At 43.0% G+C, this 22,909-nt stretch overlaps 1 protein-coding gene across 1 annotated transcript in view; it reads left to right on the forward strand.

Annotated features, from left to right (window-relative positions):
- DSN1 (DSN1 component of MIS12 kinetochore complex) overlaps nt 1–18,593 on the forward strand; it is a 1,132,993-nt gene extending 1,114,400 nt beyond the window's left edge. Inside the window, exon 11 of the mRNA XM_044084782.1 lies at nt 18,313–18,593. Within this exon, the coding sequence (XP_043940717.1) occupies nt 18,313–18,380 (68 nt within the window). The 3' untranslated portion in view covers nt 18,381–18,593. The remainder of the gene's footprint in view (nt 1–18,312) is intronic.
- Nucleotides 18,594–22,909: the final 4,316 nt, after the last annotated feature.

The following is a 22,909-nucleotide window of genomic DNA, read 5'->3' on the forward strand; positions in this document are numbered from 1 at the left end:
TCCCAGAAAGGAAGGCTGTTTGCTCCCTGTCCTAGACCTGTCCACCTTCAATCAGTGCCTGCTGGTACCAAAATTCAAAATGTTGACTCTTCAAAAACTTCTCGTCATGGTAGCCCCTCAGGTCTTAATTGGTCACCTTGGACCTAAAAGATGCTTACTTGCGCATTCCCATAGTGAAATCTTGCAGAAGTTCTATTTGCTTCAGGGCAGGTACCAGTCACTTTCAGTTTTCTGTACTACCCTTTGGCTTGCCTGCTGCTCCCAGGGTCTTCACAAAGTGTTTGGCTCCTGTGATCACCTTCTGCAGAACAAGAGGGATCCAAATTCACCCTATCTGGATGACTGCCTCATTCAAGCCACTAGTCAATCAAAGCTCCTCAAGGATCTGGCCTTCATTCAGACCCTCCTCACCTCTTTGGGGTTCTCCATAAATCTTTGCAAATCCAGCACAGACCCACCCGCCAGGATAGTTTTCCTGGGGGCCCTTCTGGATTCCTCCATTCAAAAAGGCCTTCCTCCTTCCAGAAATGATTTTAGTACTTCCAAAACATTATGCAGAGACAATGCCTCTCAGCAGGGACATTCTCATGGCATTAGGCTACATGGCATCTTGTATCCTCGTGATCCCTCTGGCCAGGCTACCCATGAGGAAGCTCCAGTGTTCCCGCAAGAATCTGTGGTGCCAGCACTCACAGTATCTGGAGATAGAAATTCCACTGATCCTAGGATGTAATGGGATCCTATCTCGCCTACATTCATGACAGATGGGTTCCCGACTCAGCAACTTATATACTAGCACGAAGTCTCTCATTGGCTGGGCTACTCCCTATCCCAGGATGCACTACACCTGCTTCCCCAGATCTCGTTTGCCGCTTTACAAGCTGGACGTGGTCTCGACTTGGCTGGAGCTAAGTGGTTACTTTTACCTTTATTGGTCCTTGACCTTGGGGTTTTTTGTTATATATTAAACAAACAGCTGTTTTAACAGCTTCTTTATACTATTTGTGACGTTTGAGTGCTTGAGTGTCGTCTGGTACTTGTTTCTTTGTTCAGTCGGGCAAGGCCCGTTTTAGTTAGAGGGCCTTTGCCCTATCCTTGTGTACTAATTAGTTAAAAGGCCTTTTTGTTCTTTAATCCTTTGTGGTTATTTGTTTTTTCGGGCCAAGCCCGTTTAAATTAGAGGGCTTTGGGCCATTCTACTTGTTTGTCTGTTGCTTGTGAGGTAAATTATTTTTCTAAGTGCTTGCGCCAGTGAGTCTCGCGCTTTTCAGTTGGCGCTTTTTTTCTTTATAGTGCTTATTTCTGTGGTAAACTCTATTTGTTGTAGTACCTGTACTATGTCTAAAGAACAAAAGTCAGGGTTTAAAAAATGCACTCGGTGCAGTTATAAAATGTCCATAACAGACAGCCATTCAATTTGTGTTTATTGTTTGGGGCCGAAACATCTACAAGAGACTTGTAGCATATGTCATGCTTTTTCTGCTAGAGTTCTTCAAGAACGTAAGAACAAGCTCATTTTAAAAGGGCTTATTAAACCCTCCTTTGAGGAAGCTTTGAATCCTCCTGTTGCTTCCAAAAAGAAAAGATCGTCTGCTCCGACAAGTCCGTCGGAGCCGACTTCGAAAAAGAAAAAGTTGACCTCTTCTTCCTCGGCTCCACTGACTTCGGGGCCGAGGGTCGAAGAGTCTGCCTCGATACCTCCTACTTCGGCTCCATTGTCTTCGGAGCCGCAAGTTGGAGTATCGAGAGGTGAATCACCTCCATCGGCTCCAATGGCTTCGGAGCCGGTGGAAGTGTGCAGCTCAGACTCTTCCCCCTCGGCTCCGATGAAGGCTTCTTCGGTGCCGATGGTGGTCCAAGCGGTGATGGAGTCGGCGCCGACAGTATTGGAGCCGTTTCGGAGCCGGTCCCCTTCTCCCTCGGAGCCGAGAGGAAAGTCTTCTCGAGTGTCTACCTCCTCTAAATCCTCGAGACTATCAGATTCGGACCTGGATAGGGTTTTACAGAGGCTCTTCCAATCTCCAGTGTTTGCTAAAATGGTCTCGGCTCCAGCACAGTTTGCTTCGGAGCCGATCCCCCCCCCGACACATTTGATTCCTCCTCCAACCTCCTCTGAGTTGTTGGAGCCGGTGGTGGTGGAGCAATGTGGAGCCATACGGTCGGAGCAGAGACCCCTATCAGGCATTTCGGCTCCGACTATGCTTCCTACCCTGTCCTCCGGTTCAGGGTTTGGTACTGCGACCTCTACAGCCGGGCCCGAGGGGAATACTTTGGGATTAGATGCTTCGGTGCCTAGTCTTCCTCTCGGAGCATCGGCTGCTGGAATTCCCAGTGCCATCGTGGCCTCTAGACCAGTGACTTCCTTGGATTCTGGGGGTCCGGCCTTTGAGGCCATGAGGAGCGCGCTGGCCATGCCTTTGCCGGTTCAACTAGACTCTACCTCACCGTCCCTAGATTTGGAGACTGGTGCCTCTGTTGTGTTGCAGCCCCCCGGCAGTGGGGCTCCAGGGCCTGAGGATACCCCAATCGGGGGTTCCCTTCTTCCGGGTGGTCCGTCCGAAACTGCTTCGGACGAACCCCCATGGAAGAAATTGTGTAAGAGGAAGCACGTAGACTCCCAAGATGAGTCTATTACATCGGATACTGACCTCGATGACGCAGAAGGGTCCCCCAAATCATCTTCGGATGATATCTCTTTCTCGGATATCTTGGAGATTCTGAGACAGAGAGGTGACTGGCAAGCCAAAACCCCTTCATCTGAGGAGTCAGTCTTTCTCAAGGCCTTTGGGGCCCAGCCCTCCGCCTCCTGGGTGTCTCCGCCCTTCGATGAACTCCTTGATTTGGTTTCTCGAAGGGTGTGGGAACACCCTGATTCTGTGGAACCGGTGCCTGCGAGGCCCAATAAATTCTTGTCAGCTCCCCCCCAGAAAGAATTTCTCACAAAGGGTGTACCGGTAGATGCTTTGGTGGTGGCTTCTGCCACACAGCAGGACGTGGCAGAGGCTTCGACGTCTATTAATCCTCCTAATAAGGATTCTAGGAGTATGGATAGGTACGGGAAGCGTACCCTGTCTTCAGCGGCCTTTACCTTACGGTCGCTGAATTACTTATGTCATTTTACGAGGCTCCAAAGGGATCTTCTCAAAGAGCTAAATGACTCCCTTGTTGGTAATCTACCTGAGGCGCTGGCCCCGACTGTTGGCGCACAGATGACTACTCTCTTTTCTATTGTTAACTCGTCCATGAGGCTCATCTCGTATGCGGCCGATGGGGCGAGTAGAGCAGCGGGAACAGGCGTTGCCCTTAGGAGACAAGCCTGGTTACGCTTGTGTTCGCCACGGAGGCCTTCAAGTCTTCCTTCGCCGACGCCCCCTTTGATGGGTCATCTTTATTTGGACCCAAGGTGAAGGACACACTAACTCGGTGCGAGCAGGAGGGCAAGACTTTGACTGCCGTTGGGGCCCGTTATTCCGCTCCTTCCAGGCCTTATCCCAAGGCTGGGAGAGGAGGGAAAATGTGGTTTAAAAAATCCCAAAAGTCTTTCTCTACTCCACCCAGTGATTCCCCCTCCAGAGGCAGGGGGGGGGGATTTTGGAAGACGCCGCCCCAGAGGTGGCAGAGGCCCCCGTAATTCTGGAGACCGCGATTCCTTTCGTTGTTCTTCATACAACCAGCGTTCCTGAGTTGTTGCCCGACTGTGCAACTCCGGAGCCAGTCGGGGGTCGCTTTGCGGCGCACCCACAAGCTTGGGAATCCATAACAAGCGATCAGTGGGTGCTTCGCATTATTACCGGAGGATATATCTTACCCTTCAACAAACCCCCCCTTACTTTAAGGGAAATCCCGGACGTACCACCCAGTCAGCGGGATCAGGCAGCATTAGAAGTTTCAAAGCTGCTAGAAAAAAGAGCCATCCAGCCTGTCCCCATCGACCAGATCGGATCAGGAACTTACTCAAAATTATTTTTGGTACCAAAAAAGACAGGGGACTTCAGGCCCATTTTGGACCTCAGTTCATTGAATCGTTTCGTAAAGAAGTCCAAATTCCGAATGGTCACTCTTCAATCTATTCTTCCGTTGCTGGAAAAAGATGCATGGATGTGCTCAATAGATCTCCAGGACGCTTACTATCATATTCCCATAGCTCAAGAGTCCAGGAGACATTTACGCTTCCGCCTCGGAGTCAGTCATTTCCAATTCCGAGCACTGCCCTTTGGTCTCACCACAGCCCCCAGGGTGTTCACCAAGTGTCTGGCAGTGGTAACTGCTCACCTGAGAAGTCTGGGATTCCGGGTGTTTCCTTATCTAGACGACTGGCTCCTTACAGCCACCTCCGAGCATCTACTACTCCAAGCGCTCAGAGCCACGTTCACCTTGGGCCGTTTCTTGGGGATCACATTCAATTTACAAAAATCTGTACTACAGCCTTCTCAGCGTATTACTTTCATAGGCGCAGACTTAGACACAAAAAGAATGCGCGCCTTTTTACCGGCAGCAAGAATTCAGATCTTACAAGATCAAGTCAAATCCTGCCTCCACTTACAAAGAGCCCCGGCCCATCGGATCCTGCAACTATTGGGCTCGATGGCGTCGACTATACTTCTAGTTCCCTTGGCCAGACTTCACATGCGAATTCTTCAATGGCTACTGTCGGTTCAATGGTCTTATCAGGAACTTCCCTTGAACCACTTAATCATAATCACGGAAAGTTGCCGTCGAGATCTGCGTTGGTGGCTTCTACAGTCAAATCTCGACCAGGGGCGATCCTTTATTCCTCAACGTCCCGTTGCCACTGTGACTACGGACGCCTCCCAGGTAGGGTGTGGGGGGGGTCATTATCTGGACAGGTCAGTCCAAGGCACATGGCAGATCCAGGAAACGCATTTGCATATCAATGTCCTGGAGATGAGCGGTACTATTGGTACTCCAAGCTCTCCATCACGCTCTCCCACAGGGTCCGATTGCTATCCTATCCGACAACATGTCGGTGGTATGGTACATAAACAAGCAAGGTGGAACCAGGTCTTACCCACTATGCAGAGAAGCCATGAGACTTTGGCACTGGGCGGTAGCTACCAACCGCTTTCTAATGGCAACGCACATACCGGGGAAGTCCAATGTGATTGCGGACAGATTGAGCAGGACCATTCTTTTACCCCACGAGTGGTCCCTCAACCAGGGTATAGCTGCGAAAATCTTCGACAGATGGGGTCATCCTTGCTGCGACCTGTTTGCCAGCCCTCACAATGCGAAATGCAGAGAGTTCTTCACACTGTTCCCTTCTCAGGGACAGATTCCCAGGGACGCTCTGACTCGCATTTGGCCCCCCGGTCTTCTCTACGCCTTCCCTCCGTTCCCCCTCTTACCGAGGGTGATACAGAAGGCCATTTACACGGAGAGCGAGATGATTTTGATTGCCCCGCACTGGCCTCGTCAAGTTTGGTTTCCCTTCCTACAGAGGCATGCGATAGAAGGTCCATGGTTTCTGGATCCGGTGCCAGACCTGTTGACTCATCAGTCAGGACGGCTTCATCCGTCTCTCAGGTCCCTGAAGTTGGCAGCATGGTTACTCCACTTCCATCCTTAGTCCGAGACAATGCTCTTTCGCCGGACGTGGTCCACATACTGTCTTCTTCTCATAAACCTTCCACCATCAAACTTTATTCCAGTAAATGGAAAAGGTTTGCTTTCTGGGCTCAAGAAAGGGGTATAGATCCTCTCACTGCACCAGTATCAGAGGTTCTGAATTTTCTGGCCTCCCTTTTTCAGTTGGGCTCTTCAGTTTCTACCATTAAGGTTCAGCTAGCGGCCATTTCTAATTTTCATGCTTCTTTTGAACCTTCATTGATGTCTCACAAACTTTGTAAGGCTTTTCTTAAAGGGGCTTGGCTCCTTAGGCCTCCTTTATCTCATCCTGTCCCCCCTTGGGATTTGAATATGGTTCTTGCTGCCCTAACTGCCAGTCCTTTCGAACCAGCTGCTACTTGTGATTTAAAATTTCTGTCTTGGAAAACGGCCTTTTTAGTAGCCATAACATCTGCTAGGCGAGTTTCAGAACTTCAAGCTCTTTGTTCTGATCCTCCCTATTTGATTTTTCACAAACATAGAGTTTCATTGAAATTGAACCCTGCATTTATTCCAAAGGTGGCCTCCTCTTTCTGTTTGCAACAAACCATAGAACTCCCTGCTTTTTTCCCAGAATTCTCCAATAACACAGAATATACTTTGCATCAACTGGACGTACATAGACAGTTACGTTTTTATTTGAATAGAACCGCTCAAACGCGAAAATCAAATCAATTGTTTGTTTCTTTTGCAGCGAACAAATTGGGTCAACCAGTATCAAAAGCCTCCATATCAAAATGGATTAAAGATTGTATCATTTTTATTTATTCACAGGCCAATAAAGACCTTCCCTTTCCAGTCAAGGCTCATTCTACCAGGGCAATGGCTACTTCCGTAGCTTTTCACTCCAAGTTATCCATAGATGATATTTGTGCTGCGGCAACCTGGACTTCTCCGCACACTTTCATTTCTCATTACAAGTTGGATGTGGTTTCTCGAGGCAGAGCTTCCTTTGGTTCCACGGTTCTCAGGAGTGTGTTCCAATGAGCCACCCGGGATGTAGGTGCTAGGGACGCTGTCCCATCTGTCATGAATGTAGGCGAGATAGGATCCCATTACATCTTTTAGTTATGTACTTACCATAACTTCGGATGTATGGGATCCATCTCGCCTACATTCATAAGTACCCACCCTCCTTCCCCCTTCCATTTGGATTTAGAGGAGCTGTAGTCACTTTTTTCTTGGCGTTCTTTCTTGAAGAACTTTAGTTGGTTATGGTGACTAATAGTGTTTTCTGTGTTTACATGGGTGTATGAAAGCGAACAAACAAGATCTGGGGAAGCAGGTGTAGTGCATCCTGGGATAGGGAGTAGCCCAGCCAATGAGAGACTTCGTGCTAGTATATAAGTTGCCGAGTCGGAGCCGATGGATCGGCTCCGAACCCATCTGTCATGAATGTAGGCGAGATGGATCCCATACATCCGAAGTTATGGTAAGTACATAACTAAAAGTTCATAGGTTGGTACCAGGCTATCAGGCTTAGGGCCTGTACAAACCTAGCCATAACAATTCCCTGTCTTTTTCTTCCCACACTATTTACTTCCCTGGACCCCTGTCTAGCAGGGCGACTGACGTGATCCCCGGGGTAAATTTCCTTTCTCCCATCCAATCGTCAAGGTTCCTTTTGAAGAGGGCCAATGAGGCACCTTGCTTGACATGAATGGGCAGTCTATTCCAGAATCTGGGGAGTCTCTGGGTCAGGAACCTATCCCTCCAGCATGTTTTGATTATTGTGATGACAAGGTTTAGATCCCTGGAGAGTGTGGCTCTGAGGGATTGGGATTTCTTTAAATGTAACATGTCCAACAGCTCTGGGTTTGACATGGCCTTGTATGTTAAGCAGAGATCGCCTCTTAGTAGACTATATGTGACAGAGTATAGCTGGAGTTTTTTTTAAGTCAGTCAGCGTAGGGCATCTGATTTAGGCCTGTGATTCTTTTAGTGATTTATTTCTGCGGCCTTTCCAGTTGTTGCAGATGTCTTGAGAGGTACATACCAAATGGGGCGTTGTATTCTATAATGAGACTAATGAGGGATGAGTATAGTGGGACAATGACCTCCTTTTTTCTGGATGAAAAGCCCTTAGTGATGAGGTGTGCCACATAGAAGGATTTCCTGACTGTTGTGGTGATGTGGTTATTGAAGGTGAGACCACTGTCCACCTGTTTATAAGTCTCTTATCACACTTTCGGTGTTTAATGTACTGCCACCTATTTGGTAATTCACGGGTACATGTTTTTTCCCAAAGGGGATTACTATACATTTCCTTAAGGAGGAATTCCTATGGTGGATACTGGCTCAGAACCCGGGCCTCCCCTTCAGGTTTATCCCTCGGGACCAAACTTTAACCACAAATGCTTGAGACAGCCTGGGGGGCTCTTTCCAACACCTTCAATCCCAGGGTAGATGGGAAGATCAGTTTGGGCGCAAGCACATAAAGTGGAAAGAACTGAATGCAGTGCAAAAGGGCCTAGTGGCTTTCAAAGATCAGTGGAAACCAGGGGTCCTACTTGTCAAAACAGACAACACCATTGTTATATGGTACATTAACAAATAAGGGGGCACCCACTCTTACCCTCTTTGTTGACTAGCAATGCAGGTCTGGAAGGCAGCTCATTCTTGGAATTGTACCTCATGGCACAGTACCTCCCAAAGACTCAAAACACTCTAGTAGATTATCTCAGTAGGAACTTGATGGATCCCCATGAGTGGCATCTGCATCCAGAAACATTTCTCAGCATAGTCCAGAAATGGAAATCCCCACAAGTAGACCCCTTTGTCACCAAAGAAAATTTTCAACTGAAAATATTCTGTTCCAGGAGCAAACTACCCACAGCCTGGAGGATAGATGCATTCTCTTTCCTTTGGAGACACCTGTTCCTTTGTGTTCCCTCCCTTGCCTCTTCTTCCAAGAGTCTTTCTAAAAAGCAGGGAGGGAGGCCAGGGGTCATCTTGATAACCCTATACTGGCCCAGGCAGCACTGGTATCCTCTGCTACTGAGTTTATCGAATGAAAAACAGTGGCAGTTACCTCAGAGTGTGGATCTTCTGACTTAGAGCAAAGGGAGTTTTTGCAACCCAACCTACAGACTATAAAACTCTCAGCCTGAATGATTCCACAAAATAATACTTTAAACTCACCCTAAGCAGACAAGTTCAAGACATTCTCAAAAAGGCTGGAAGACCTAGTACTAAGAAATCATACTCAGCCAAGTGGAAAAGATTCTCCATTTCGTGTCAACAGGAAGGCCTCAATCCTAAATCGACCAATATTTCTGCCATTTCAGATTATTTGGCTACCCTAGTGGACAGAGGCCTGTCCTCCTCTTCCATCCAGATTCATGGCTCTGCCACTTCAGCCCACATTCCTACTCTTCCTCTTTTCCCACCCTTTAATGAAACAATTCCTTAGGGGAGTGGTCCACCTCAAATCTCCCAGGAGACAACCCACACCTCCATGGGACCTCCTTTTGCTCTAGAAAACTGACACCACCCCCCACCCCACCCTGCCTTGAACCAGCAGCTTCTGCAGATTTATAATTTCTAACCTGGAAGACTTCCACTACTGGCTATCACCTCAACTAGAAGGGTCTCTGACCTACAAGCTCTCATGGCAGTTGAACCATTTCTCATATTCCACCCAGACAGAGTATCACTCAGGACTAATCCGTCCTTTATACCCAAGGTGGTTACGGACACATCTTGAATCAAGCCATGTACTTCCCACCTTCTTCCCCATGCTTCAGAACGGGGGGGGGGGGGGGGGGAATCTTCCACTCCTTGGATGATCACAGACAGCTTCGCTGCTATCTTGACAGAATTAAATCCTTTCGGGAAATCAGACCAACTCTTTGTGTTCGTGGCAAGAAGACTTCTGAAACTGTAAGGACTCTGTCTGCTAGGGCCATTTCTACCTCTGCTGCCTTCCTGAAGGGAGTTCCTACCAAAGACATTTTGGAAGCTGCTACCTGGTCATCTGTGCATACCTTTACTAAACACGACCACTTAAAAGCCTTCTCCAAGTCTAGAACTGGATTTGCCACTGCTGTCTTGCAGGGCATCCTGTCTTCTCTATAATCTACCTTTCACCCTCATGTCAGCTTTGGGAATCATCCCACAAGTCAGGATTGTAACAGTAAAACATGAAGAACATAGTACAGTTGTGTACACTTGCCATAAATGTAGATAATAGAGTGTATTCACTGTTGTAGTCATCTTTCCCTCCTTCCTTCACCTTTTTACATACAGTAGTAGTCTGCTTCTATTTTCTGCACTATACAGAGGGATCCCCTGGTTGTTTACCCTACAGACCCCTTTTTCTACCTTTGTCCCTTGCTTATGCTTCATTCTGGGGGCTCATACATTTTAAGGGTCAAGAAAAAACTGATGTAATGGCATCAGCTGGTTCCTTTTATACCCAAGTGTACCAATGTCAGCATCCACCAGCCTTAGGAGGAGGAAGATTTTTACTCTGGTAGTCGGGATGGCCAAGGGCTTCCACAGTAGGAAATTCCACAAGTTAGGACTGCAACAGTGAGTACACTCGAGCGTCTACATTTATGGTAAGTGTACCCAACTGTACTTTCCTCAGACCACTTGTTACTCTGGGTTTCTATGGTGTAACACTTTCAGCCACTGTGGACCAGGGGCCAGCCATGTCCTCTGTGGCTGTTCTAGTGTCCAATCAAGGCATGAGAGACTCCTCTTCTTTAGGTCTGGAAGACACACCAATAGGTTGTTCTCTAGGTGGCCAGAGAAAGAGACCTCTTGCCAGGGATGAAATGCCATTTTAGTTTTTCTTCTTCCAGGGAGATCCCGGCAAAGAAAAAGTAAAAGGTTAGATACTGCTAATCTGAGAACATGGTTTCTCTTTGTAAACATGGTTTCCTTACTTTAGCCAAAAAGTTATTACATGTTGTATTAATCCTAGAACTCAGGAATCCTCATCAGGGTGCAATCTCAATAAAGAAATTTCTGAGGAAAGTTTGTCAGAGGATTCTAACACCGACAGATGAGGCTGCTTCTGTAAATTCCCAAGGCCAAAAGCTCTTGATTCTGAGGAAGGTTACTCCTCTCCAGCTCCCTTGGACGAGTTTTTCTTTTCAGAAACTATGTCCAGGATGAATGATGTATTTGGAGGGGGGGTGGAGCAACTGGATGGTCCCCCTGAAATGATGAGATGTTATGATATGTTGTAAGTGGATGCGCCACATATTGCACCTATATCTTTGGATGATGTGTTAAATGCTGCCTATAATAAACCTGTCTCTAAACCTTTACACCCAGAAAGGCAGACAGACCTTATAAAATACCTCAAGCCAGCAACTTTTTGTTTTCTCACCTTAGTTCTGATACAGATACCATTTTGATGTCTTTGCCAGCTGGAGACAAGTATTAGATTTTGTAAGAGAACCTTCTCTTACACTTTAGCATACAGAATTCTTAACTAGTGAGCAGATTTGTTAAAGTTTATTCTTTGTTGTGTAGACTGCTTAAGGGCATACTGTGCTTCATTTCTTCAGAAGGTAGCTCTGATCTGAATCATATTTCATATCTCCTTCAATTATCTAAACATGCTTTGAAGTATGTGTAAGGTTGTACAGGTACTGTGTCTAGGGCCATTGCCATTGCTACAGTTTTGATGAGGTATTGGTATGTTGGTGAAGTAAAGACTAAGATTTTGAACTGTACTTTAGATAAGGAGGCTTTATTTGTCCCTTCTGCTACTGAGGTCCTCAAGCAATTTGATGAAAAGGGGAAATTACCATTTAAAAGATAAAATAAGCAGTCCTTGCCATCTCCTGGCAAACAAGGAACAAAAAAAAAAAAGAGTGAGTGTTGGCAAGAAGCAAACAAAAACAGGGATCCTTTCAGATTGTTTCAGATTCTTGGATGATTAACTAGGCTAACGATCACCAGGAACTTTATAAGCTTAGCTCTGCAATCCAACCCAATTGTATCCCTATGTATCCTGGGCATTTCTTTGGAGGGGTATGTTAGGAAGTTTGGGGAGGTTATGGGGGGTATGTTAATTTGAGTATTACTCTCTACCTCTATATATCAGAGACAAGGGGGCCAGACCCAGTGTGAATTTCCAATTTTCCCTCCTTTTTTGTTACTTGCATTGTTAATACTTGTTTCATGATTACTTGTTTTCCTAACTAAATTGTTACTCTACTGGAACTTTTCTCCCTGTGTCTCAGCTGAAAACGGGCTGCTTGCCCAGTCGGACACTACCCTGTTAAATGTAAATAAGTAAATAAATAAATTAGTCAAAGTTACACTTAAATAGGGTTAGAGATTAACTCTGCTTCACATGGATGGAGAGCCTGTTCCAGAGCATCAGGATCCTTTAAGACATATATTTGTCTCGTTAACATGTCTTATTTATGTCACAAGCAAAATCTAAATCCTTGTTTCTAGTGGTTCTGGTGATGATCGTTTTGCAGATGTGCAAAAGTTCCATCAGAGTTGGATCCGAGGATACCTTGTATGCTAGGCATAGATCACCTCTCAATAAACCTGTAGGAGGTAGAGTATAGAGATAGGATTTTAAGGGGATTCATGTAGGACAATGTATATACCCTGGATTCTCCTGGCAAGGGACCTCTATGGACATGCCAGCTGTTGTACATGTCTGAGAAGGTACATGCTAAAGGGGGCATTATACTTTGGTCTGATTACAGTAAAATAAAGTGCCACTGTAACTTCCTTGGACCTGGTCGCCATGCACTTAGTTTATCAGATGGGCAGCACAGAATGATTTTCTCACTACCTTGGCCAAATGTTGGACAAAGGCCAGATTAGTGTTCACATTTGTTTCCAGATCTCTGACTACCAGGTCAACTCTTAGGAGTGTCTTATCGTTAGAGTAATTAGCTTGAGCGACAGTTTTATCAAAAGGCACTATAATGCATTTCTTGGTATTGAGTTTTATTCTGACTTGAGCACCAACCATTTCTCTGTTAAACCCTCTTGCAATATGTTTGTGTCATGGTGAAGGGTATCTGTGATAGCTCCCAATTTATGCATATCTGTGAACTTGGTCGAACAAAGGCCCCTGACATTAGTGTTTACCTCTGAGAAGTAGATTTACAAATAGGAATGGTCCCAGCACAGAGTCCTGAGGTACCCGGCTGGTTGTCTTAGTGGAGATAGTATCACCAGTCCTGACTTCATGAGTTCTGTCTGTGAGCCAGCTGGCAATCCAATGAGTTATGTAGAGGTTTATACTCAGTTTGGTGAGTTTGTCAATTATACTCGAGCGGGGTATTCTGTTGACCACCTTAGCTAGGTCCAGGTAGGTTGTGTGCACCATTTCCCCCTTAGCATTGCCTTGGTGACCTCCTCAGAGGTCCACCAGGTTTAGTTCTCTGTGTCTTGGTCACATAGGTTATCTACATTACCCTTTGGATTATCCTCACCTCCAAGGATGTTTGCAAAGTGTCTAGCTCCAGGGACAGCTTATTGCTCACCGCAAAGAATTCATATATTTCCATATTTGTACAAGTTACTTATCTTAGCAGAGTATTTTCCCAGATGTCAGGAGTCCTTAACATAGGTTTCTTCTCTCCTTCCTAATCTGGATTTCCCAGTAAATATTCAAAAATCCTCCTCTACTCCATCACACAAACCATGTGTCTGGGTTGCCTTCTAGACGCTTCTCACCAAAAGGCTTTTTCTTATCCCGGAAAAAGTGGATTTTTAACTGGAAACTTTCCTTAGCTTCTCCAATCAGTCTCAGACTTTGACGAGAATATCTCTAGATTTTAGGGCTTGTGGTTTCTACAATTGTCATGATTCCATTTGCCAAACTGCACATGAGGAAAATTCAATGACTTAAAAAAAAAAAAACACGCACACACACACACACACACATAGATCTGACATTCTCACACTGTAATTTCAGAGTCTAATTTTGGGTTTTGTCAAAAAGGGACTGCACTGGTGGAGACAGCATTTGGCTTAAAATCCAGGTCTTCCATTTTCTTTTCCTGTCCCCAACTCAGTCTGTAACTAAAGAAACCTCAAATTTTGCTTCAGGAGCAATTTCTATGGAGGTAAAGGTACTCTTCAGACAAGCCAAAGCACATAAATGTCAGAGATATTAGCTATGATACATGCCACAAAATATCTTTGTCATCAGTGGTTTACAGGACCTCTACAGGTGATTATATGCCAAGGTACATTCTACTAAACCATAGTGATATTGTACCTAAATAAACATACCCTGGATGTGCAAGGCTGGCTGTGATGCTTCTTGCATTCCGTCAGAGTGAAATACAGTCACAAACATACTGAGCAAAACCAGGACAGACCCTCACAAATGACACTTGAACAAAGGGGTCTTCTAAGAATTGATCCAATTGTGGGAAACGGCTCAAATAGATCTGGTCACTTTCTAAAAAAACAAACAAGCAAATTCTGCACCAGGACACCTTGCAAGTAGGCCTGGTAAAATAGATGTACTCTCATTCCTTTGGTCAGAGATGTTCCTTTACATATTTTCACCCTTTCCTCTGATTTCTAGGGTAATTCTGAAGATTCAGAAGAACTCTCTAAAATCATTTGTGAGAGACTATTTTGGTATAGGCAACAGACTGGTTCTGTCTTCTTGTGGAATTGGCCAAGGGCATTTCCCACAAACTGAACCTACTCAAGCAAGACAAGGGGAGTTTGTTACAACCCAGTCTCAACTTCAACTAACTGCCTGAATAATTAAATTTTAATATCTTTTAGGCACCTCTTTCATGGGGATGTGCAGCAGGTACTGACTGAGGCAAGAAAACCTGCTGCAAGGAAATCTTGTATTGACAAGTGGAAAAGATTTTCTAGTTGCTGCCAATCGTATAACCAGTGCCTTAACAGGGATTATATACCACTGGTTCTTAAATATTTTGTGTGAGTTACTTACCTCTGGCCTTTCTTATTGCTCTGTCAAGGTTCATTTAATGGCCATGTTATCATTCTGCCCATGGATCCTCCCTTTCATCTCTGTTTTTTGGTAAAACAGTTTCTGAAGAAGATTTTTTTTTCTTTGATCAGCTGTAAAACAGGTGTCTTCCTCCTTGGGATCCTAACTTTGTGCTGAAATAGTTAAGCATGTCTGCTTTTAACCGGCTCATCAGGCTGATTTAAGCTTCATCACATGGAAGACACCAGCTTATTGCTGCGGCATCTACAAGAAGAGTATCTAAGTTTGTAGGCTCTAATGGTTGGTGAACCCTGTGTGGCTTTCCATAGAGGTAGGGTCAGAGAATTCTACATACCCTGGATGTGCACAGGCAGCTCGGGTACTATCTTAACAGAACCAAGTCCTTTAGAAAAGCAGATCAACTATTTATTTCTTATGATGGGACAAAGAAATGGCAACCAGTGTTGAAACAGACTATTTCAAGATAGTTGTCCTCAGCTATTGTTTTTTTTTGTATTCCCATCATGGCAGATGATTCCAGGTAGTGCCAAGGTACATTCTACTAGCGCCTTGGCTTTTACGATGGCATACTGGAAAGGGGTGGACTCTAGGAGCATTCAAGAGGCAGCAACATGGTCCTCTGTACATACTTTTAAAACATTACAAACTGGATACATTTTGCAGATCCTAGGCGGCTTTGCTAAGACCATTCTCCATGGACTTCTGGACCCCTATCCTACCTCCTCCCCGGTTGAATAGGTTTTGGTCAGCATCCCATATAGCCAAAGGCTATTACAGCTCTGAGAATGATGAACATAGTACAGTTGTGTAAGTTATACGCAGCCATAACAGTAGATGTTTGAGTTTTTCACTGTTGCAGTAGCCGTACCCACCCTTTATTCCCCCTACTTTCTGTATGTAGTTAGTTCTTGAGATATGAAGTTATTTGTTACTGTTTATATATTTGAGGTGCAGGATGAGTAAGTGCTTTTCTGTCTATATACGGGCAGAGTAAAACAGTTTCTGAAGGGAGCTTTGCAAGAAAGCATTGAAATTGTCAACACACTGACTGCTTATCCCTTTCAAAGGGGCTAGCCAGTGAGCAGTCAGAATGTAAGTGCAGGAGAGAACCAGAGCTATGTGAAGTTGGCTGTTTTTTTTTTTTTTTTTTTTTTTTTTTTTTTTTTGTGTGTGTATTTTGGGCAATATACAGCCCATGTAGCAAAAGGCTTCTTTCTAGAGCAGTGAGGAATTCGACTATCTACGGTTATGGTAAGTGTAACTTACACAACTGAACTTTTTCATGCATTCATCTTAGTATACTGAGACTCACACTTGCATGTCTTGAAATTTAAAGCTGTGACCCAGTGAGTCATTCCAACTCATCACAATAGCTTACTGATTGGTGTCTGGGAAAGAGCAGAAAATTATATTGTAGGACAGGGGTAGCAGTTTAGGGTTTAACTTAAAACAGGTGCACTCTGCACCCCACTTGTGTTCTTTCTTCAGCATCCCTAGTTGCATAGCAGTTACTGTATACCCAGTTCTTTCATTGTTTTTGTCCCTATAACTTGCATGCTGTAATGCTCATCTGTTATCATACATGATATTGAATTTTGTTGTGTAAATAATTATATACATGAATTAGCAACATCATTGGGTATTCTTTTCGGTCATAGTCTAAGCACTGGCTTCGTACCCGCGGAATGGAAAACAGCCACAGTTATTCCCTTGCACAAAGATGGTGCTTCCACTGACCCCAGGAACTATAGACCTATTAGCCTGACTAGCTTTATCTGCAAGGCCATGGAATGAATCATCATGGACCTTATAAACAAAGATATAGGTAATCTCCAAATACTTGACCCTACTCAGTTTGGATTTGTCAAAGGGAGATCATGCCTGTTAAACCTGGTGGACTTCAAGACAGTCACCAAGATCCTTGGATGAAGGGGAATCTGTGCATACAGCCCTCTTGGACTTAGCCAAGACATTTGACATTCCCCTACTCGGGCATCCTTGACAAACTCACCCAACTAGAAATCAACCATTATATTGTTAGATGGGTCGCTAACTTGGTTCACTGATAGAACTCGTATAGTCAAAATAGGGGACTCAAACTCCAACAGCAGCCCTGTAACCAGTGGTGTTTCACAGGGATCAATCCTGGAACCTCTAATATTTCTCCGAAGTACAAGCAAAAACTAAAGGTCTGTGGCTGACAAAGTTTGCTGATGACTGCAAAGTGGGTGTGATCATAGAATCTACAAATGGGTGTGGTCATAGAATCTACAAATGGTGTCAACATCCAAGAGGGGCTTACACAAACAAATGATTGGTGCCAAAATCATGGCCTTAAACTCAATGCAAAAAATGTGTTATCTTTCCTTTTGGTAAAAGCGATGTTCCTGCTAACTACATCAGTAGCAACTCCTTGAGTTACACACGCAGTGGTGAGAGCCCTGGGTACACAGGTTGACAGCAATCTTACCTTTGATCACCATGTCGCCACAGTGATAAGAAGGGCATTCTATATTGCTTATCTCATAAGTAAGGGTATTGCCTCCAGAAAAAAAAAAAGAAGTTATAACCTCACTGTAATCTTCCTTCATCAGGCCAATAATTGAATACAACTCCCCTTTTAATATGTACCTTTTCCAAGCACCTGCAGCAGTTGGAGAAACCACAAAGGTTCCTCACAAGGAAAATTCATGATCTTCAGCATCTGTCCTATGGGGATCATCTGAAATCACTGTCACTTTATTCTGGTTCATACAGACTACTCAGAGATTATCTCTGTCTTGCATACAAGGCAATCTCTGACCCTGCTTTATTGGAAGTGCTGCATATCCGTAAGTCAAATGGTACATAGGTTACTCGCTCTAAAGACCTTAACCTGGTATGTGACATTAATAAAGCCTGTTGGAAGGACAGATGCCTCTCCCAGAGGTTACCACACCTTTGGAACAGACTCCCACTTCATGTCAGAGTACCTCTTTGGCCCTCTTCAAAAGCAGTCTGGATGGTTGGATGGGTTCACCCTGGGGACTGGTTCCACCTGTGTCCATCTTGGACAGGGGTGATAGGTGCTGATTGTGGAAATAAGGGTAAGAACTTGGCTAGGCTTGTAAGGACGCTAGGGCCATTAGCCTAGTAACTTCCTATGATCCTATAAACTTAAGCCCACAGGTTCCTCTTATTTGTGGCAGTCAGCACTGAATCCTTGAACTTAACTTTTCTTAAGCTTAATGCAAGTACCAGCCTTGCATTCTCCCTCCTTTGATGAAATTGTCATGCCACAGTTTGCTGGGAGAGCTTTAAGGAAATCTGTCGGAAGGTGGTTAACAGTTGAGCACAGGTTGGGCTTGGCTGTCCACTCTGTAAAACACGCATTGGTAGGAGACTTCCTTCTCTTAGGAAATTAAAGTTGAATGAATTACATTTTTGATCCAGGCTGAAGACACTTAAGCCCAGAAAGGGAAGCAGTAAAAACTCAAGCAACATCACTCTCTGTATTTTGAATTAGCTTCTAACACAAGTAGAAATGATAGCACACTGTTCTGCTGAGGATGTTAGTAGTAATTGAGGCCACTTTATCGAGGTTATGTAGCCTGCTGATGTACTGCAAAACTGCATGAAAATATTTCACAGGATGAATTCATGTTTTTGTTTGAGGTTGTTTAATTTGGATATGCATTTAATCTGTTAATCTATAGTATTTTAGACAGAGCAGCTGGCAGTATCAGTAAATTATCTTGTTTTCTTCTCCCCAGCATCCTTTGCATTTAAAGAATTGGAGGACTCTCCACTGAAAAAATGCCTTAGAGTGCGAAAGAAATAACTTGAACATTGGAGAACTGCACACATTTCCACCTATACAAATACATTAGATGTGGCTTCATTGGCTGTTGTTCATTTAAAATGTGCTAGAAAGGTAGTTAAATATTTTGAAAGGGGTCTCCAAATGTATACAGATACTTGTCTGTAAAAAAATAAGTTTTTGTAATGCTGCTTTTATTTGTGAAATGGGTTAATAAAATACAGTTCTGTGGTCTTTTCTGGACAAGTGCAATTCTGTATAATGTGGCGGATATCTCCAAAATGGCAATGATAACCATTATGCTAACATTAGTTTATTTTTCAGTCTGTACATCTTGATTTCACAGTGCAGTTTGTACCCCATAATATGACAGTGCAGAAGGCAGAAGATGAGGTAGTTTGTTGCATCGGTAGTGCTGGTAGTCAAGTGGCCTCTTGGCCTTTCCGTGGAAAGCAGTGCTGGTGGGGGGGGGTTTTGTCTGAATTACTCTGGTTTGAGCTAACGCTAAGTTGCCAAAAATACTTTATATTGCATCTTATTGCAAACTGAGCAACTAAACTGCAGTATTTATGCATTCGGTGCTATAATTCTAGGTTTGCATACCAGTATTAATGTAGTGTGGTGTTAGGGCTGTGTTTAGTTACAAGTTACTGGCAGATGATACTTCATAGGCTTGGCAAACCTGGTATTCTCTGCTGTGGACAACAGCAGAACGTAACTGGCTAAAAAGAGTACATGCCAGTTTATGTGGTGTACCTGTATAACTAATCCCTGCTTTTCATTTAAAGATTTCTCCAAAAACTGATCCTCCGGAAAGGAGTTTTACTTAAGTTTCTGTGCGATATTTGTAGCACTTTACTTACTACAGCAAGAAAATCTCAAGATGGGTGGTGATTGACATTGAAAATTGCATAAAGAGTGGAATCTCCTTTACATCAAACAGGCTGACTCAAATTCCTGTAACATTGTGAAATTTGAATGGGGGGAAAAGGGTAGCTGAACCTTCATGATCTGTGACAGGAAAAATGCAAATGAAATTAAAAATTTTGAGTTGAACAAAACCTAGTTAATGTAGGAAGAAAGATTTGCTTTATGGCAATCATCACCATAGAAGAATGACTGATAAATGTAGGAACAGTCTGTGATTACTTTGTGTCTTTCTAGTATGTTTGAGGATAGAATTTTCATTCAATTACCATCCAAAGTATGGGTTCTACCACAAAACTTTTTAAGGAAATGTATCCCCCCCCCCCCCCCCCACCACCACCACCACCACCACTGAAATCTGACACTTGAAAATCTCTCTTGGAAAAGAATGTCTGTTGTGATTAAATTATTAACTGGAGATGAGAACATAGGATTTATCTATCTGTTACCCATGCTGCTAGCTTTTGTAGATTTAAACCCATTGCTATCAGCTGAAAATGCTTCTGTTTTTTAATACCCCACCCACATCAAACTGTCTGGTGTTCTTGGTACCCTCCTCAACCAACTGTTTCCTACACCTAGTCCATTATTTGGGGCCAGACATGAGATGGGAGCATCCCAGTGCAGTTGTATACTGCTGCCAGGGAGAGGGAATTGTTTTTGTTAATGCTCTACTTTTGTAAACATCTTTCTTTAATCATCACATTTTAAATCGTGACATGAGTATATGGGTCCCCTGTGTTTGATCGAATGAACATTCATTCGACAAATGCAGAGGTGTGATTTTATGTTGATGGTACGGATGGCCGAACGGTGAATATTCGCAGTTTCTACCAGTGAGATTAATATAGCTCATCGGTGAATGGATTTATTCTTAGAAGAATATTTATTAGATCAACGGATATCCACAGACATTTACAACTTTTTAAAAGTTAACAATCCTGTTATTGCCACTATATTTGGTATCCCAAAGGTTCATAAAAATGTTTCAAAACCACCTTTCCGCCCCATAGTTTCTGGTAGTAAATCTAAAACATTTCCATGCAGAGTAGTTATTGATAAATGGTTAAAACATGCATACTTAAATGTACAACATTTATTGAAGGATTCTTGGGATTTTTTGGGGGAGTTTAAAGGACGATTTATGGGAAAACTATTTGATTTTTTTTTTACTGTAGATGTCATTGATTTATTTACTTCAGTTCCCAAGAATTAAGGGTTGGAATTTTTTTTATCTTAATATGGTCACATTTTCAAACCTTGAATGGGACAAGATATATTTAATATTTGAATTTATGACAATAGTGTTGGATAACAACTTCATATATTTTGAAGGGGAATACTTCAGGCAAATAAAAAGACTGGCAATGGGGGCATCATTTGCCCCCATTTTTGCAAATTTAGTTCTTGCTGAATGGGAAACTAGTCACGTTTTTAATAGTGAGTTCTCATGAAATTTAATCTGTATGTCAGTTTTTTTGGACGACATCTTTGTTCTTTGGAAAGGAACTACTTTGCAAATCGAAAATTTTAAATATTTGAATAGTACTTCTTTAGTCTTAAAGTTTGCATACACTTACAACCAACAAGGTATTTCTTATTTAGTTACTTTCATTTTGCATTCTTATAATGGGATTAAATTAAATATATATCGAAAACCAGCCTTCATTAACTCCTATTTGGAATATTCTAGCTGCTGCCACCCCCCCCACCCCCCCGTCAGAAGAAAAGTATACTTGAGGGACAGTGTATTAGAGCAGTAAGAATGACTTCTACTTTGATGAAGTCATTAAGAAGTTAAAGTGGGAGGGTGTTTTTGGAAAGAGGATAAAAAGTTGGTTAATGAAGTTATTGATTTTGCATTGTCCCACTGGGGTAAAACCTGTAAGCCTTTGTTAGGATTAGGACTCGAACCTCCTTCAGATACATCCTTGGACAATAGTTTCTGCAGAGCTTTAGTACTTGAATATAGTCCTTACATAAGGGAGATTAAAAAAGTTTTCACTAAAAATTGAAATATTCTTAGAAGTAACACAGAGATTTTTAAATATATGGGTGAAACACCCAGGTTTGTGTATAAAACTTGGGTCAATCTGAAAAATAATTTTGAATATGCAAAGTCTAAAACAATATTTAATAAAGTAACATTACAAGGTACAAGAAAATGTGTCTCAGTCATTGTCCTTTTATTTTTGAGGATGCAAGTTTACTATTGGGCAACATCAATAAGACTAAAATCTATTTTTAAGAATGGAGATTGTAGTACGAGGCGTATTATTTATTTGGCCGTGTGTGTGTCTGTTCTGCTTTTTATGTTGGAGAAAGATATAGAGCATTAAAAATAGAATATGCAAACTGTACCAAATTAGAAAGCAGAATAGTAATAACACCTTATTTAGACATTTGGTCACAAGTTTGGAATGTCACAGTTTTAAATTTGCCATAAAGGAGAAGCTGAAAGTTAATCCAAAGGGTGGTGACTTTAAAACATCTTTTTAGAAGAGAGAGAGGTGAGGTGGCAGTTAAATGCCACCTGCCCCTAGGAATTAATGACAATATTTCCCTACAACGTATTTTAGAGCTTAGGGACTAACAGGATTTGAATATTTATTCATATGGTCTTTTAGAAGTGTTTTTCGTGACTTTTCACTTATTAATAACTATTGTAATTTTTATTCATTATTTTTTAGCGAATAGTATTTTTAAGGTAGCACATTTGTATGTTTAAGTATTTGATTTTAAAATAGGAAGTAAAATGTTTGTGTCTAATTTTTGTAGTTAAATACATTATACGAGTTTGTTTAATTCAGTTAGTATAGCCTTATGGGTATAAAAAAGTATTAGTTGCAAAGGGTTTTGATTCTGATGATGTCCTGTTTTTTTCAGACAAAAGCGCTTAATCATAATAAAGTATTTTGGATATATTGCTTTTAAGTACATTTCTAAAGGAGTCTTTATTGTCTGCTGTTCAGTTTATAGCCAGCTGTAGCGAACACTTATATTTTTGTTTTGTGAAGTTTTACTTGGTGTCGCTAACTATGTGAATTTATTTGGCGAACGGTGGATATGTCGATGCAGGTAGGTGGGGCTGGGGTTGGGGGGGTGTGTGTGTGTATCTGAGTTAGTGTTAGGGTCAGGGATGAGTGAAGGATGGGTGTTGTGTGTTTGTGTGCAAGTTTGTGTATTTTAGGGTTAGCTTAGGAGATAGATGTATTGTTTGTGTTTGTGAATGTTTCTGTGTCTGAGTGAGTCTTGTACAGTGGCAGTGTTACGGGAAGGTTTTAATGACATTAAGGTGTAGGGTTGGGGGATGGGGCAGCATGAGCGTTAGGAACCCCCCTGCATTCTAGTAATGAATACTAACCCTAACTCTAATGCTGTCCCTGACCCTAACTCTACACCTAAGCATCATTAAAACCTTCCTGTAGCACTGCACTATTCAGACAGATTTGAGGCTAGTGTAACGGGGGGGGGGGGGTTAATATCAGGAGAGGAACTAGTTTTCCACTCTCGATATTGTTTTCTTTTTTTTTTTTTTTTTTTTTCCTGCACTATTGTGTATGATCAAACTTATTTTGTCAGGCTTTTACATTCCGCATTAGGGTGGTTCACTCGTACACAAT

Source organism: Protopterus annectens, chromosome 9.part0, assembly GCF_019279795.1.
Source record: "Protopterus annectens isolate FY-2018-M chromosome 9.part0, PAN1.0, whole genome shotgun sequence".
NCBI classification, from domain to species: Eukaryota; Metazoa; Chordata; order Ceratodontiformes; family Protopteridae; genus Protopterus; species Protopterus annectens.